This window comes from Polypterus senegalus, chromosome 1, assembly GCF_016835505.1.
Source record: "Polypterus senegalus isolate Bchr_013 chromosome 1, ASM1683550v1, whole genome shotgun sequence".
Classification (NCBI taxonomy): domain Eukaryota; kingdom Metazoa; phylum Chordata; class Cladistia; order Polypteriformes; family Polypteridae; genus Polypterus; species Polypterus senegalus.
In genome coordinates this window covers 105,690,225-105,708,564 of record NC_053154.1, presented here as the reverse complement: position 1 = coordinate 105,708,564, position 18,340 = coordinate 105,690,225, and the positions used below count along the sequence as shown (strand labels likewise).

At 37.9% G+C, this 18,340-nt stretch overlaps 1 protein-coding gene across 1 annotated transcript in view; it reads right to left on the bottom strand.

Moving 5' to 3' along the window:
• The window catches only part of syt7a (synaptotagmin VIIa), a 522,179-nt gene that overhangs the window by 12,383 nt on the left and 491,456 nt on the right, over positions 1-18,340 (bottom strand). The window contains 4 exon segments of the mRNA XM_039755414.1: positions 4,696-4,895; positions 5,081-5,195; positions 6,300-6,469; positions 6,559-6,829. Coding sequence (XP_039611348.1) covers positions 4,696-4,895; positions 5,081-5,195; positions 6,300-6,469; positions 6,559-6,829 — 756 coding nt within the window.

Sequence of the window (18,340 nt, the reverse complement as noted above, 5' to 3'; positions counted from 1 at the left end):
AAACAGCTTCATTGATTCCTGACAGAAACACAGCAATAATCAGATGTCTGAATTTTTAAAATTATGTGCAATATTGAAAACACTTTAAGTTATCTGACCATCCATTGTCAGGAAAGGAACACAACCTCAGTTTCGTAAGAGCTGATATCTCTTATCAAACTGATCTGATTCAAACTGATGATCTAAAGATGACAAAATTATTGGCAAACAACAGCTATGCAACCTATAAAGATTTCTCAAATTGGATACCTTGCTAACCTTGTTATCCTGTCCATAAAAAATATTAGTGGAGTCCAACACATATGTTAAATGGAGTTTGTTCCACAAATACAGGGACAGGGACCCAAGAACCTTGTATGTCTGAAGCACCTTCCAGAAGATGCTCCGGGGTGCACTGTCACAAAAGCTTCCCTACATCCACAAAACACATACAGAAGGACCTGGTAAATTCCCTTTAACCTTTGAATATCCATGCTATGATGAGACATGGTTTACAGCTGTACCAGACCCAATCCCAACTAATACTTCTAGCACTGTTTCCTCTGAAAAGCAAATGTCAACCAGTTTGGAAGTTTTCTTACAGTGTACCTATCACTTCTTCACAGTATCCCTAGTTGAGGTAAATATTTTTCTACCCTTGCTGAAACAGCCTAGGCAATATCACACCTACCACTCATGAGCTTTTGAATAGATTCACAGAACCTTTCTCAAGCTATGGAAAATGTATTCTTCATGAGCCTCTGTGAAAAATATTCTACAGAAAACATCAAAATCTCGGGATGTACTCTTAGTCTCTGACTAAGGTCCTTCTTGTCCATTTATTGAATTTGCAACTGTAGGAGTCATCCTTGGGGGTCAGTGATCTTCTTATAAATTTAAAAACTAGAGGGCTTTTTCCTATCAGTCAAAATAATTGTTATTTCACAAATTTTTGCATGATTGTGCAAAAATATTGCGTTATTTCACAATTATGTTGTGCTATTTCACAAGAGTACAGTGTTATTTCTATAAAGTATTGAGTTATTTATCAATTGTTACTGCATCTGTTTGCAAATGTAATGTGTTATTTCACAGAGATATTGTCTACTTACTCTTGCTAGCCTCACGTGCATTGTCAGCTCTTTTTGAGAACTAAAATAGCAGTCTGGCTGGTATTTATACAATCCATAACATTTTTTGGGATTTTTTCTTGATCGTTACTCAGACTGCGTAAACAAACAGCGCAACTATATATTTTGTGTGTTCCATTTAAGACAGGTATATTTTTTAAACTTGGGTGTGGTGTAGTACTTGTTTAGCAGCTTGACCCAGGTATCAGCATGGAGGACTCAGCAGAGCCACATTACTATTCAACACCAACTTATGAGTAAGTGATAGACTATTTGGTAAGGATTATATCATTATGTTTTAAAATGTTTCATTGAAACTGATCATTTATAAAACCAATAAAGACTTTTCCTAAGTTATGATGCACATAGCTGTCTACATCTGTGACTCAGCTGTTAAGACTCCTGTTGTGCTAATAATAGTAAAATGTTTAATATTAAAATAGGATTATATTTTTCTCTTTTTCCCTTTTTGCTATTATGAAATAGAAATAACATCCCTGAAATTTTTTTAAATGTTTACTAAGAAGCTGAATATAAATAAAGATGTTTGATAATAAAGTTTCATTTTACATGAAAATAAATGTAAAGTTTTGATTAGATTTCTGCCCCTGAAAATCAAAATCTGGTCACCCTTTTAGAAAGATAGATATGCTTGCACAGGCATTAGTGCAGCTAAGAGAAGCATTTAAAATAAGCGCTATTCACACAAACACAAGGCATGATGTGAGCCGGCCCCAGCAAAGCATAATATGTCACTAACCCCTTCCAGAAGAAAATAAGTTGATACATATATGAAGGAAAAGGGAAAAAAAAAAGTATTCCAATCAGTAATCACAGCACGTTTGACACATAAGTTGCTATGGATTTGCACAGTACCTGGAATGATTAATTTGAAATAAAAAAAAAAGATACTCCACAACATCACAGACAATTGCATGTCATCATTTCTTCTTTTGTGAATTGGATTTGGAAGCAACTTGTGAGAAAAAAACTGGACTGTCAGGGAGGCAGTGCGGCCAAAATGTGGAGGGAAGGAAAAAGAGAAGGTTTGGAAAGTGAATGGAGAATTGTTTTGTGCATGTGCCATGATATTGTGGATGGCATGACAAGCTGGTTAGTTACACTTTGTAGCTGGTTTGTTTTCATGTCATGTCATAGTTTTCCCCATATTATCCTCTTCTATCCCTAGTGGTATAATACATATTTCCTTAGAGTTTATCTATGAGTTATGGGGGTATACAAAGATGCCCCTAATACTACACATATTAGGACATAACTTACATCATCTAGTCCTCTGTAACTTGAAGAATTAGATAAAGCTAACAAGAGATGGCAATCAACACATTACTGGGTTTAATTTGCTATTTTTATCATTTCTAAATGGATTTAAAGGCAAAGAACAAGTCACACCAATACCCACTACTGAATAATATTCTTTCTAACAATGAAAAAGTAAATGCCAGATGTAGATTACATCTTTCATGTAACTAGGCGTTCAGAAAATATCCATCCATCCATCCATCCATCCTCTTCCACTTATTCGAGGTCAGGTCGCAGGGGCAGCAGCTTGAACAGAGAGGCCCAGACTTCTCTCTCCCTGGCCACTTCTTCTAGCTCTTCCGGGAGAATCCCAAGGCGTTCCCAGGCCTGCTGGGAGACATAGTCCCTCCAGCATGTCCTGGGTCTTCCCCGGGGCCTCCTCCCGGTTGGACGTGCCAGGAACACCTCACCAGGGTGGTGTCCAGGAGGCATCCTGATCAGATGCCCGAGCCACCCCATCTGACTCCTCTCGATGCGGAGGAGCAGCGGCTCTACTTTGAGCCTCTCCCGGATGACTGAGCTTCTCACCCTATCTTTAAGGGAAAGCCCAGACACCCTGCGGAAGAAACTCATTTCAGCTGCTTGTATTTGCGATCTCGTTCTTTCGGTCACTACCCATAGCTCATGATCATAGGTGAGGGTAGGAACGTAGATCGACTCGTAAATTGATTAAATCGACTGTGCACTTATTTTGCTAATATTATGGTTGCAAAACTACTCTTCGAAGGTCAAATGTTAAAGCATGTTTAATAATAATATAATAAACTTATAATAATAATAAAATGTATTTTTTGTTAATAATTAATAAAATAAATAACCACACATTCTCCATACTTGACCATTCCAATAATGAACTGCAATCTATGCAGGTCTTATTTCATAATCATCATCTCATAACCTCAGACTTAACACTAGTAATTTGGTATGTTGTATTTTTTATTTTGGTATTTTGTAATGTGCTAGAATTTTCACCCAAGTTAGAAATGTGAAATATGGTATGGTACTAACACAGAAGGAAAACTAGTGAATCACAATGCACATTTACTTACGTGACCTCAAATGGTTCATTCAAATTATTTCCACCAAACGAGTTTGGGAGGTGGGTCCTAAAATGTCACACTAACTTAGGATACTGTACAGATAGAATAGGGTCCCTATAGCCGAGAGGGAGCACCCCTTAGCACCGCTTTACTGTTCCCCTCTAAAGTACAGAAATTAAAAATTTTATTTTATAAACAAAAATTTGATAAAATTTAGCAGATTTAGTGAGTAAATCAGTCTTGAGTCTTTAACACTATGGGGGTAAATCTTTTTTTATTGCTTTTGCACTACCTCTCTAAATGAGATATAATTTTCTGACAACTGAATGTTAAATTAAGCATTTATTTAGTAAATAAAGCATTTAACATGTGCAAAAAAATATCACAAACCTCAAAAATCAAAGTGCTGTGTAACCTTTCAGAAGCACAGAGAGAGCCTGATGCCACAAACACAGAGGTGTGCCACTTAAAGCTATGAACAGTCCTATCAATGGAGAATTGCATATCTCCTATTGCTCTCCATAATGCTATACTCCCTTGTGGTTTTGTAAGTTTAAAGTCAGCATGGCTCAGTAAGGGCACTTGACCAGCAGCTGCCACAGAGGGAATTCTTCAACTGCAGCATTTATGTAAAACTATCATTTTTAGCCAGGCACATCTTGTCTTCCTATGGTTCCCGAAAACTCAACCATATATTGAAGAAGGCTTTATGTGAAGCAGCTGTAGGGTGGAGGTGACCATAGCCCATAAATGCATACATGCATTAAACTTAAAGCCTGTAACACCTAGTTAGCAACACCTCATACTCTCAGAATGCTTCTCTTAGACTTAACTGGTGGTTATGTAAAGTGGATCTCTGAGGTTTTATAACCCCAATGCAAATTACAGTGTATATACTACCTAAGGTACCAATAAAACTAACAAAGTTAGAAACTGAATTTTCATTGATGATGTTATGAATAACAATGTTAAGTTAATGCAACAATACATTGATTTTGATCGTGTTTATGCATATTTTTTACTTATATTTTTAAATGGAGGAGGTGGCTCCAAAACCAGTGAGACACTGTCCCAAAACTCTTTATTTCATGGTTGCATTATCTCTCAAATGGAAGGTAATTAAATGAGATTCATTGTATGTCAAGTAATATTGTAAACTTATACTTTTGTACAGGATAAATGTGGTTAACTAACTTAGGCAAAAACAGTGAGTTGTAAATAATTACCTTTCCAATGACATCATTACGGCTGAGTCTGTCCTTGTCCATGACAGTGATGATAATAGTAGTTTCTCGAAGTCGCTCCGTTGGAATGTCAAAGGGAAAGGATTCATTAAAAACTGGATTAAGGCAGCGTTTCATAACCACTGTTTTTTTCTTCTCTACTCGCTTATCCTTGTGCATTAGCCACACTTTGACATAGGGATCTGGGAACAAGTGAAAAAGTGTGGAATTATAAAAGAAAAGGTAATTTTTAGATGAATACTGCCAAAGCTGAACCCCTGCACATTTACCTTAATAACTTGGCCTTTTTCTACAGTATTTAGAAAACATCAAATGACACATTCTTAAGAATCCAATAACCAAAAAAGCCAGATAAGGGAGTTATTACCTGAGGTGCCTCCAATATCCATGGCTTTGAGGTTTCGTGCTTTAATGATATTCACAGTGATGGTGTTGGCTGTCGGGTTATAGCAAAGAGAAAGTAGAAGCTCCCCTCGACTTCCCTGCAAACCAAATGTGAGATTAATAATGGACTGTGTTTATTGAATACACTTTCTTTCAGTACTATAGAAAACAAACTATGAATTCCTAGCTGTGGTATAAAATAGATGTTGCCTAATGTATATCTTAAATGCCGACATAGACAAATGACTAAAAAAGATCATGTGAAACAATAGTTGGAAAGGTCCAATCTAAAAATAAGTTAACTAATTTATTCAAGACTGATGTACATAAAAAGTGAATACATAACAGCTAATATCATTCACCATGAAAACTCACTTATTCCAACTGCAGCATGATAAGGGATTGGATACCATCCTAGCAGTGTAGTGTACAAGGCACAAGTCGACCAAACCTGTACATCTACTGTATACGGATGTAGCAGGAAACCAGAATATTCAGAGGAAAAAATACAATGACAGTCTAGAACTGTGAGAAAATATACACCATAGTGCTACCTTGCCAGCCTAAGGTTACCTTAGTAAAAACTAAAATGAGCTGTGTGGTGATTGGTTGAAGTGTAGACCTGAAAGGTTATGTGTGATATCTGAAAGGATTATTGCTCAGCAGTGTTCTTCCTTAAAGAGGGACATGAGCACTGGCTGAAATAACAACACAGAAATTAGAAATGCCCTTCCAGTAGGCGATATTCCCATTGGATGTACCTGTGTACTCAGGAGGACCTTCTCCCAAAAGTGCTAATAAAAGTGATGTAGGTTTGTAGGAATGCCTTTGCTGTATTTGGTCAAATGATTACTCTGATTACACTAAATTTGAGTATGAATAATGAATTGAATGCTAATTATACTGTATTTTCAATCCTTCAAACTTTTGATGTCTATTTGCATACTGAATTGGATGGGCAGGACTGGTTCTCAAGTTAATGCCAGGACAAAATGAATTTGGGTGAACATGGCTTAGATATAGATCCTTAACTGTTATAAATTTATAGCTGGTTATAAGCAATGCTCTAGCTGATTCATCCTAACAATTACTGGAACCTTACAGTCACTTATCAAAGCTCCAGATCAGAGTTGGGGATGAAAAAAGATACTGTTACCAAAACACTATAGCACAAAGTGCTAGAATGTCCTATTTGCACTTACACTGCCATCGCTGCAGGGTTTGAGCTCTTTCCAAAATGTCTGCATGTGGGCCAAGTCCACCTTGTTGAGTGGGATTGAAACCTCTCCAATTGGATCATTTCTACTAAATCGGTCATAGTCTAATACTTGTAAATATAGCGTTCTCTGGACAACTTTCTCATATGGAAAACCTAATAAAGAAAAAACATGATTAACTTTGATGATGGAAAGAAAGAGCAAAGGTTCTAATTCCAATGAACACTTATTCTGAATCACTCACCTTCAAACAGGAAGGTTTCATTCCAGTGTGGGTTTAAGTTCTTTCTTTTCACTTTGGTTTCTAACTTGTGTTTCTTATCAGGCAACAAATAGATTTTGACAAATGGGTCACTGGTTCCGCTAAAGTCTTTTGCTGGCAGTTCCTGAGCTTTAAGGATCTTCACTGTGAGTGTAGACTCATGGAAGTTGTATCCAACACTAAACTGGATACGGCCCAAATTCTCCCGACCAGGCATATCATGTGAGTCATCATCTTCTGATCCTGGTGATAACTATGTAAGTAAGAAAAAAGAGTTTTTAAATACAAAAGAATGAGGTACAACAGGGCTAACATGGCATCAGAAGGTGACACATTCACTGAAATATAAAAGATTGATCTTTTCAGACTAATCTGATTGATTTCTTGGAGAACGTAACACTGCTGTGGAACTGAGGAAATAACTTTTTGTCATTTACTCAGATTTTCCTATCACATTTAACACCACAGAAAGCGAGAAGTAACACCTGATTTGAGGTTACTGCAATGTTGCTGAATATGGCTATAGTGTTGCTTGCTCTCTTAAGTCACTTACTGCCTCTCAATTATATAATTGGTTAACTGCAGGATATTAGAGGAAAGCTAAAGTTTTATGATAAGACAGCCAGTGTCTTTATACTGTATTGATTATGGTTTCAATTCAACTAAATTTAAAGCTAGTGATTTTAAATGTTAATGCAAAAAAAGTGTGTCAATTAAATAAAGCTAACATTTATTTGTGCACTAACTCAAAAACAGTACTTTTTCACATGGCTTCCCTCTAGCGACTGTTTATGTGCATAAAGTAACAGGGTGCTCCCTACCTCAGCTTACCCTCTTCCACTATCTAATAATATTTCTTGCTTCCTTCCAGAACATGAAAATTAAGCTACCATAACATAACATAACATAAAATAACATAACATAACATTTCTCTCTACTTTGTTTGGTCACTGCGTGACTATAAACTCACTTTTGTTTCCATACTGTGTTATAAAAGGTGTCAGTGTGGGAACACTTATTCTATTTATGAGTTCTAATTACGTGTGGACTGGCAAGGAAGGTTTCCACAACCCATTTTACCTGGGTCTATCAGGTTGTGTTCTTATAATACTTAAATTAATTCAGTTATGCACATTAGATTTATCGCTTGCTAGTCAAATTGCATATTGATGCTATACTGTAATCTTGTCTTCTCTGAAAAGCACATTGTAAATTCTAGGCAGGTTTAGGAATTGGGGCTTAGGTAATGAATATTTTCATTTAATTTCCTAAATGATTTTCATCTTTAAACTGGATAAACGTTTAAACATTTTTATTCATATTCCTAATTCACACCCTACACCTTTGTTAAAAAACTTTAAATCAGATAGAAGACCTTTCACATTCTTACTATTTGATATTTCAAAATTCCTCTTTTTTGATATTGTTGCCAAGATAGATAAGGCAGCATAATTTTTTTTTATGTTTTCAGCAACCTAAAAGTATGTTGTCTGTTTGCTGTAATATTTCCTAAGAGAAGGAAAAGAGTAAAATAAGTTTTCAAAGTATTTAATTAAGATGGTGCCTTGACAATGTTTTTCTTTCCAATGTATACTTTATTGTGTTTTATGTTTAATTATGTATCTTTCTCTATAGTCACATATTTATTTTTACATTTACTCTTAATTTGGTATCAGTCCTTAAAATTAGTTACATAATTTGATACAGCTCTCCTCAAAATAAGTAATTAATAACAGAGCTACTTTTATATCTTTGAAATTCACACTACAAGTGATGCCATTTCACTTTTATGTGTGGGAGTTCATCATTAAGTGTCCCTTCTAATAAAGCTCTAATCCTCTCCAGTGTATGAAACATTATATTGATTTTCTCTGAAAAATAAAATACAATCCAGTAATGATTTCTACCACAACAGAACAAATAATGTAAACAAGGTGTAGGAATCCTAATTAAAATAGTGTGTTCTGCTAACCACAAACTTGGTTTCTATTTAACAAACAAGTTGGTATGAAAGCATGGGGCCACAGAGAATCCAGATACCAAATTTGGTTATCCTGATTTATTATTGTGGGGGTGAAATGTGTTATGCAAATGTAGATCCATCCAGCACTATGTCTTTGTTATATCCTGACCTATAGGGCATGCAGGCACCACAAAATAAAATAAACACAATCAGTTAATTAAAAAATAAAAAAGACAAGTATATGGCAAAATGGCTTTTGCTGTTCGAGAATAATAGACTCATCTAATTCTAACATCAACTAGTCAATTTCATCTATCCAACATTTTTCTGGAGCTGTGATTTTCATAACAATGTCATGAAAAGCCAGACGGTATCCCAGCAGTATCTAGTGCAAGGCAGGAACCAACCTGGGATAGGACATCTGTCGATCACAGGGCCATTTTATTTACACACATAGTGTTACTCATAGCAGTGTAGTTTAGAGATACCAATTCACCTAACATGCACATCTTTGGGATACAAACAACACTGGAACAAGAAATTAACTTAAGTCCCTGGACCTGTCAAATAGTTTATATAGTTCAAATAGTTGTGAATTTCCCCTTGGGATTAATAAAGTATCTATCTATCTATCTATCTATCTATCTATCTATCTATCTATCTATCTATCTATCTATCTATCTATCTATCTATCTATCTATCTAGTTCCATTAACAACTATGCCACTTTATTGCACAGAAGTCACATATTTTAATTAAAGTACACTATATCTCGACTCACTGAACCTTTTGAAAAATAATAACATTAAATAAATATAAATAGAACTGAAACACCAATTAGCATTTCAGTTTCCCTGAATTATATAATTGTCTGCTCCATTTGTGGTTCGGTAAAGGTATCATATACAAATCAAAGTAAGTGAAGGCAAAGTTTTTTCATTATAAAAATAAAGTTAACTTCAGTTGATTGTGATATACAGTATGTATGAGTACATCATTATAAGAAGTGAATTTTTAATGAAAAATTTGCCTTAATAAATAACTGTTGAATAATAATGGAATTAAAAGGGAGGTTATGTTCATGGGCTCAAAGAAATTAAATGTGTCTTTTCATTTGTGCTGTTCTCCAAACAGCTGATAGTCGTGATGAATTATTACATCTGCCTTAACACTACTTTGATTCAGGCACCTTCTGGCTAAGGGCTGGGTTAGCCCAGCTAGGCCATCTCTCCTTGATCATGGTAATGGATAGGATGAAATTGGAACTGGTTTTATGGAATAGTCTTTGACCTTCACATTCATCTTTCTTACGCATCTCACTGAATGCATGGTGGCCTATTGGTGTTTGGATTTTACTATACACTATTTACCATTTGTTAATCTCATGTTCTTTATGTGTTTATATGTATGAGAATATGGTTAACCCCAGGGCCAAGGAAATGAAAGATCTACTTTGTTTTCTGTACAAAGTGCTGAGCCTGTAGAGCTAGATGAAAGAAGAGCGGTGGCAGATAATGAGTAGGGAGAGACTGCATAGAATATTGAGTGTCTCATAGATGGTCAGTGAGTGACTGTTTTCAGGGCACTGACCTTAGAGGCTTCAGTCTTGTATTTACAATAGTTAATTCTGGGGCCATATCAGTAGGACTCATCAAGAAACAACCTAAATAATTTAAATGATTTAAACAAGCAATGTTTACCATAACAACGCAGACTTTACAGAATGGTTAAAAAAGGAAAGTATCCAAAAATACAACCCTGCTGACTAAGCTGGCACATTTATCTGCCTTTCTATGCACTATACTGTCTGCTTCTGTTACCGGCAAATCATTCATAAACTGTTAGACTGCAGCCATCCTGGCAAAAATAACTGCTGATGGCTCCTGAGAACTTTGTGTCAAAAATGTCCAAATGCTATTAAAGAGCCAATGCTCACTTTCAAACACAACATAGGCTTGAGCTGTTTCTACTGGGGATACATTTCCTCTAAAGCACCAGGCTCTGGGCATATTTTTCTTTAGCCTGAAAGACATTCTTTATTTTGAATGTTTGTGTCACCAATTTATCTATCTTTTAGATTTCCCTCTCATCACATCTAGAAGGAATCTCATGACACTGTAATACCAATAAAAGAAAATATGCAGATTAAGAAAACGTGCAAAACAAAAGAACATTTAGTATACAGTTATGTTAAATCAAGACCCAATCCATCATTTGTAGTAATTAGCTTAATTCAGAACAGAGAGGAAACTTAGATCTGATAAAGGTAAATGCTACTGAACTAGTAAAAGGACTAGTAAGGAAAATAAAACAGGAGGCAAGTGGGACATTTTAAAAGAGTCTTGATAATCTTTTCTTTATTTTGTTTTCTTCTTTCCATTTGACAACTTAAGGAGTGCTTGCAGGCTCTGCTTTAAGGATTCTGTTACACATTTAGCTTAGAGACTACTAAAATGTATGCTTCTTGTGCTGTTTTCTTTAGATTGCACTTACACTACCATTCTAATGTGATCTGATTTCATTTTTTCCATATATCTGACATAATGCCATTTTGGAATAAAAACTAAAACCATATGGTATTTGAAGTTATGAGACTGGATACAGTGTGCTTTCAATCATTGTACTGAATTTCGATTTAGATCTGACTTTTTATATCTAATCTGAGTTTAACCAGTCAGATCAGATTTCCCCTCAAAGTTATGGCTTAATTGTGTAATTCGTGTGAATCTGGAGGACGCAATTTGAATTGTAAGTGGTACCGCAAGTAAACAAATATGAAAATAAATTTATAGTTTGAAATATACCAGAAAATTATTTCTAATTCTAAAATGTAGTGTGGTATATGGCCGGCAGGTCATCCTGAACAATACCCCCAGGTCGCCAGATGGAACCCTCCCTGCAACATGGAGGTGCCCCGATTCCAGCAGGGCCTCATGAACCTTGGAGTTTTAATGCACAGCCCTGCTGGATACCATGGGGGCCGCCAGGGGACACTGCAGTGAGGCCCAGGGACTTCTATTTGCCTTATAGCCCGGAAGTACTTCCCAGTCGAGGGGACAGAGGAAATGACGTACTTCCGTACTGAAGAAAAGGAGTTTTCCCGAAGTGTTATAAAGTCACATGGCCTGAGGGACGGAAACACTTCAAGGTCAAGAAGTATAAAAGGACTGTGGGAGATCCCAGCAGTGGGCCGAGTTGGGAGGAAGGGTGACTGAGCTGCTGGGAGGTGTGGAGGATTTGATTTTTGTGTATTGGATTATTGATTGTTTATTGAATATAGTGGAGGTGGAGGTGCTTCGTGCACTTTATTGTATAAATAAAACAATTTCTTGGACTTTTATCTGGTGTCTAGCGTCTGATCTGAGGGTTCAAGGGGACGACAGCACCCCCTATCTGTCACAGTGGCGTAGCCAGCAGGATTCCCTGCCCATCGGTTTGGTAGAGGACCTGAGAAAAATTTCTGTGGACAGAAAACCCCAAGAAGACTCGCAGAAAAATTGCCACAAACCCGTTTTTACAAGTACGTCATGGGGAAAAAGAACATCAAGCAGAGCGACAGCACCAGCGAAAGTTCCACGCTCATCATTGCCGATGCTCAGGATGAGCTACAGAGTGGCTACATGGGTCGGGAAAGGCCTCCGGAGAAAGACGACTGCCACGAAGTATGTGCTGGGGATTTAATTGAAAACATATTTAAAATGACTCATTTTGTCCCGTGCACATACCTCGGAGAAGGCCATCCGGAGGCTGTGCAAAAGGCAGGAGAAAATCCCGAAAACGGTGGTGTGCTCCTGTTCGAGCATACGAGTGAGACGGACTTCCGCATGTTGGGTGCCGGTAAGGGACACGTGATCAAACCCGAAGGATTGTGGGAAGGAGAAGATCCGCGTCCTACTGCTTATGGCTTTGCCCAAGAAATGATGGACTTGGACTTTCCAAAGGGGGAGGCGAGCGAAGTACTGCTCACCCCATGAAAAGGTAAGGAGGGCCGGGAAATGACTGATCGGTCTGCCAACAAATTAATGCAGGCGGATTACAGTCAGCCAAAGATGGTGACCCGGTCCTCTGAAAAAGAAAACTCCAATTCCACGAAGCCTGTGCACAACCCAACAGAGCACATGCTAGATGCTGGTGTGCTCATTGGCTCCAGGCCGGAAGGTAGGGCAGGGACGCAGATTGAAACGGGACCGCGATTGATTAGTAGCGGGTGTCAATTCTCCGCGAACCCTACAAAAGACGTGGGTATAATGACCGAGTTTGCGGGGGAAGAATCGATCGAACTGGAGCTGCTGAATAGTGCTATCTCCCGGAGCAATGTGGTTCTGAAGACGCTGCCTCCGGTCATTTATAAATCGAAGGGAGTGAAGACAGTAAAAGGGCTCTCTCTCTTTCCCATAGAGAGACCCAAACTGTGGACATGCCCCAGATTAAAAATGAGATCCCAAAAGAGAAACGGGGGTATCCTGATAAAGTAGAGAAGGGAGCTGAGAGCTCAGATGCGGCAGATAACTTCTCCTTGGTGGAAAAAGGGGCAGGGCAAGAATATTCACACTGCTTTCAGTCTCGCAAGGGGAGACAACTTGGAGGAAGACAGCTCTGTTATGAATGCCGTCGGCCAGGCCACGTATGGCGGGATTGTCCACAGAGAACTCATTTGTCATTTGTTTATAATGTCCCCCCTAGGTTCTCCCAGGAGTATTTTCCAGAGCAAAGCCAAGGACCGACCACAGCCAGAGGCTCCTCCGGGAAAAAGACGACCCTCGCGGGACTGGATGCTTTGCCCCACTGGGCTTTATTGAGGGGGAGGAACTGTGGTATATGGCTGGCAGGATATCTCGACCAATACCCCCAGGCCGCCAAATGGAGCCCTCCCTGCAACATGGAGGTGCCCCAAATTCCAGCAGGGCCTCATTGACCTTGGAGTTTTAATGCACAGCCCTGCTGGATACCATGGGGGCTGCCAGAGTACGCTGCAGGGAGGCCCAGGGACTTCTATTTGTCTTATAGCCACAAAGTACTTCCCAGTCGAGGGGACAGAGGAAATGACGTACTTCCGAACTGAAGAAAAGGAGTTTTCCTGACCTGGAAGTGTTATAAAGTCACATGGACTGAGGGACAGAAACACTTCCGGGTCAAGAAGTATAAAAGGACTGTGGGAGATCCCAGCAGTGGGCTGAGTTGGGAGGAAGGGAGACTGAGCTGCTGGGAAGTGTGGAGGATTTGATTATTGTGTATTGGATTATTGATTGTTTATTGAGTATAGTGGAGGTGCTTCGTGCACTTTATTGTATAAATAAAACAATTTCTTGGACTTTTATCTGGTGTCTGGAATCTGATCTGAAGTTTCAAGGGGACGACAGCGCCCCCTATCAGTCACAGTACAAAACAAAAGTACATCAGCAGAAAAAAACTTGCAGGGATGCTTGTTTAAACTTTACCTATGTCACATCACAGCGCATGTGCATTGCATACATTCCACATAAACTAAACATTCAAGCCGTGTAATATAAACACCACAGACACTGGTTCAGAGTTCTTCACCAGTTCCAATTTGAGCATTAAAACATGATGGTGTAAATGCTGCCCATTTTTCTCTGTTGATACTAAACTTTCCAAGTAAGGCAGTGGCATGTCTTGTGTTTCCTGTGGGTTTCTTTTGTTCCAATTGAATTGTAAAACAGAATCAGCAACTTAAAAACATCAGGTCCGTTTGATACTACTGAAACCTGTCTATCAAACATTAGTCTTAACTGGTGTCTGATATTTTTATTCTGTACCATTGAGTCTTTTTTCTCATTTCCCATTGCCCTCTATTAGGTACTCTCTTTAAAATTATGCATTTACTTTCCTGTTATTTTTTAATCTATATTCACACTACTGCATGTTTTCTACCCTGTATTTTCTGACTTTCATTTGCCTGTATTAGCGCCAACTCCATAACAAGAAAAATATGGGGAAAACACACTTAAACTGCATCTTCTTCAGGGCCTTCAAATATTACCTAACCTGAATTTAGTTAAATCAATTTGCTGATGTGAAATGCTTCCAATGACATGTGTGTACTCAATCCAGCACAATTTAAATTGATGGTATCACAGATTTCAAAAAAGCTTTGCTTATATGACCAGTCTGCAAATTCATTTATGCTGTAATTGTGTTTCATCTTTGCCGAGGAACACCCCCACATTAATTTTTGCTGGAGGCATAAACTCTGTCCCTTCACTCTAATTTAAAGCTATCATGCTTTCCTGCTCTCTTTCTCTTACTCCTCCGCTTTTCTTGTGGATCTGTCATCAGCTCTGCCACTCCTATCTGGTACACGGCTGCTTTCATTAAGCATTGTCTTCTTTCTTCTTATTCTTGACATGTGGGGGTGCGTATTACATAAGATAATAAAACATAAAGGAGGCTAAGATTACTCTCAGTTTACATTTCATCTATCTAAAACTACAGTAGTTATTGCAATGAGGAGCCCAGAGAGGATGGAGGTGGCAAAGCTATGCTGATTTAATTTTTAATCGGCTTTTCATGTGTTGCTCAGGTTGTTTGGGCTATACAATGAGCAACTATAATAGAATTCAAATGCTCTGTTTGTGTTTAAAATTCTGCTAAAATGTATTGACATGTAGTTTAAATGGCACAATGAACATTCTTTAAAAATACAGCCTGGATGATCATTTGCCACTGTCTCTGACAGAAGGCTGTTCTTTGCTTCTGATCTGTTATTGCTTCTAATATGTGTAAGGTTTTGAACATCTCAAGATACAAGTTATTGAAATGCTGATGATACTTAGTCAAACTCTGTAGTAAGATGATCGAGAACTATATAGGAAAAAGAAAGCATGAAGAAAACAAAGAACATATAATTGATATTATTTCATATTCTGAGAAGACATGCAAGTAAAAATATTTACAACAACCTTGAACTTGTCATCTATGAAACGTTTAGTAGAATTTAGCTGCTGGGTAGTGTGCTTATCAAATAACTTCTAGTATACTAGCTGTCCCCCGCGGCTCTGCCTGCGTACTAGTGAAACAGGACAGTGAGGAGGGCCTTGCCCGGCTCCCCAGTCCTGACATCACGCTTTCCCCTCCCCTCGGCCCGCAGCTTCTGCCTTGATTTAGCATGGATATATCACTGACACAAGCAAACTATGCTTCGTAGCGCCATGAGAAGTTGCAGAATCAACCAGAATGTTCAACCAAATTATAGACAAAAAACCCGATCTAAATCCGTTAAGTAATTCTCTCATTCGCTAGATAAAAGGAGGTAAGGTACGCGCTGACGCCTTGCAACTGCAAATAAATCGGTACCACAAACAAACTATGATACTTATCCTATGATCTAAATCTGTTCTCTTGTGAAAAGCAGACAGACAGACAGACATTGGATTTTATATATATAGAGAGGTATATATCAGAGGTCTGACATCCCTTTAGGAGCAGCATACCACTTTGTTGACACATATACACCATATAGAAATATGCATGCTCCCATTTTTTAAATATTTTTAAAGTAAGCAATAGCCCAAATTGTTTATTTATTACTCAATTTCTTGTATTATGATGAAGCTAGGTTTTCAGCACTAACAAATACTTTGAGTCCTGTGTTGATCTTCCTTTGCTTTTGCATTTGCACCTTCGTATTTTTCATTAGCAGGTCATTAAATTGGTTAGGTGGTGGGAACACCATACTGATTATATTCTACTTTAAGCTGACCAAATGTAGCCCAGCTATTACGTTACACAAGCTATATCAACCAATATCTGCATTTTTCTTTAATGGAAAAGATTATGTCATCCTAGAATGCAGTGTGGCACAGCTGTCATTTGCATGTAAGTGTCGATGTGTATGCAAAACAGAATTTTAAATTTTCAGTTATTGTCATAAACATTGTGGGGAATAGCATATACTGCGGTGGGTTGGCACCCTGCCCAGGATTGGTTCCTGCCTTGTGCCCTGTGTTGGCTGGGATTGGCTCCGGCAGACCCCCGTGACCCAGTATTCGGATTCAGCGGGTTAGGAAATGGATGGATGGAATAGCATATATTACAGCCTGTGATTTTCATATAAATGTATTTGTACATAGCCAGATTGTTCATAAAAGATATTTTAAATTTAGAAGAAATGTAATAGAAAAATTGTATTTTTCATCGCAGCTGAGTGGACCCACATATTACTTGAACACTGCAATCAATACAGCATTCTTCTTCATAGCAGCAGTGTACTCTTTGGCAAGCTGCCTTTTTCAGTAGGGCGATGCTTCATTATATTTAGCTATGAAAGTCTTGTTTCAGAAATATGACTTTGATTTTAGTGTTATTTAAAGGTCTGTGAGATAAGATGAAACATCCTCTTTGAGTGGAGATCCAGCACTGGCTAATATACATTATCTCTGGGACACAGCAGAGTCAACAAGAGCCAGCATCCCTACACCACACTTTTTAAACCTTTTTGGGTCCATGCCCTGAAAAACTGCAGCCTTTTTGAGGACAAATCAGGATCTGCTCACTGTTATGTGGGTGTAGCTAATAAAGTGATTGATGAATGTATTTTCTTTATACTCTCAGCTAAAGAGGTTTCCTAGGAAATAAAGCACATAGATGCCATTGTTTATCAAACCACTGTATGTTTCTTATACTGTAGGTTCAAAAATAACGAAAACAATCTTATGCCTAATTTCACCATTTAAAGGGGCATTTTTTGTTGCACCTGTATTAGTATCAGTAGCAGTGCAAAATGCCATAAATCTTCTGCATTAATTAGAAAATACCATCATTCTTTGAGCTTGCTGAAATGAAGTGAAGGCAGGCCAACTTATTAGAAAAATGTTTTCACTGAATTCATGACTAAGGCTTGCTCAGGTGTTTGACAGCCTAAATGTGTCACTGAATGAACATGAAATTTTCAGTTCATATGTTTACTGTTTAAAGCATTTCTTCTAAATCAAGGAAGGCTTTTTCTTAACATGTATTACATATTCTTCAGAACAAAATACAGAAATGTCGCTAATATAGAATATGCTTGCAAAATATACAGTATGTATTGTTTACAAATGATGAAGACACTGCAGAAACATTAGCTAATCCAAATGGCATGACTAAGTACTCATAATTAAACACTGCAGTGCTGAAAGCAGGTTTCCATTCAAACACCTCTTTGATGTCTATTGAGTTTTAGGCAATTCTGATGTCAAGCTTTCCATTATAAAACAATTTATTCCATTGCTGTAGCCTCAGATACAAACAAGAAGTAAAGCACAAGGCTGAATTTGATATTTATTTGGAGCTACTTACTCAGCTGGCTACTTACAGTATATGCTCCTAGCTACTTATTCGCTTGAAACCAGACATTTATTCTCACAGCTTATGCACACCAGCTACTCATTCAATGTTCACAGCAAGACAGAAAATCCTGCAATGTATATATTAATTTGCATCATTAATATTGATTCATTCTTTGAAAAATTTGCAAAGTTGGCCTACTCAAATATTGGACTATAATGTTTAATGAGCCATGTAGTGGGTTAAATGGCATTCTGCAATTGGGCCAGTTTTGCAAAAGACAGATGCCTTTGTTAATTTGCAGTTGAGATTTGCCTTTACCAACACGGGTACATGGGCCAAATTGATGGGTGAATTTGGCATGCTCCCATATTTAATGGATGTGCTTTACTGTGATGTTTAAAGGGCACTGTAAAGGGTTAAATGGTATCGGACTACTCTAATTTTCACAGGTTTTAGACATGGGAGTGTGCAAAGGTTTCCAGTTAATCTGACCCATATACCTGGGTTGGGCAAA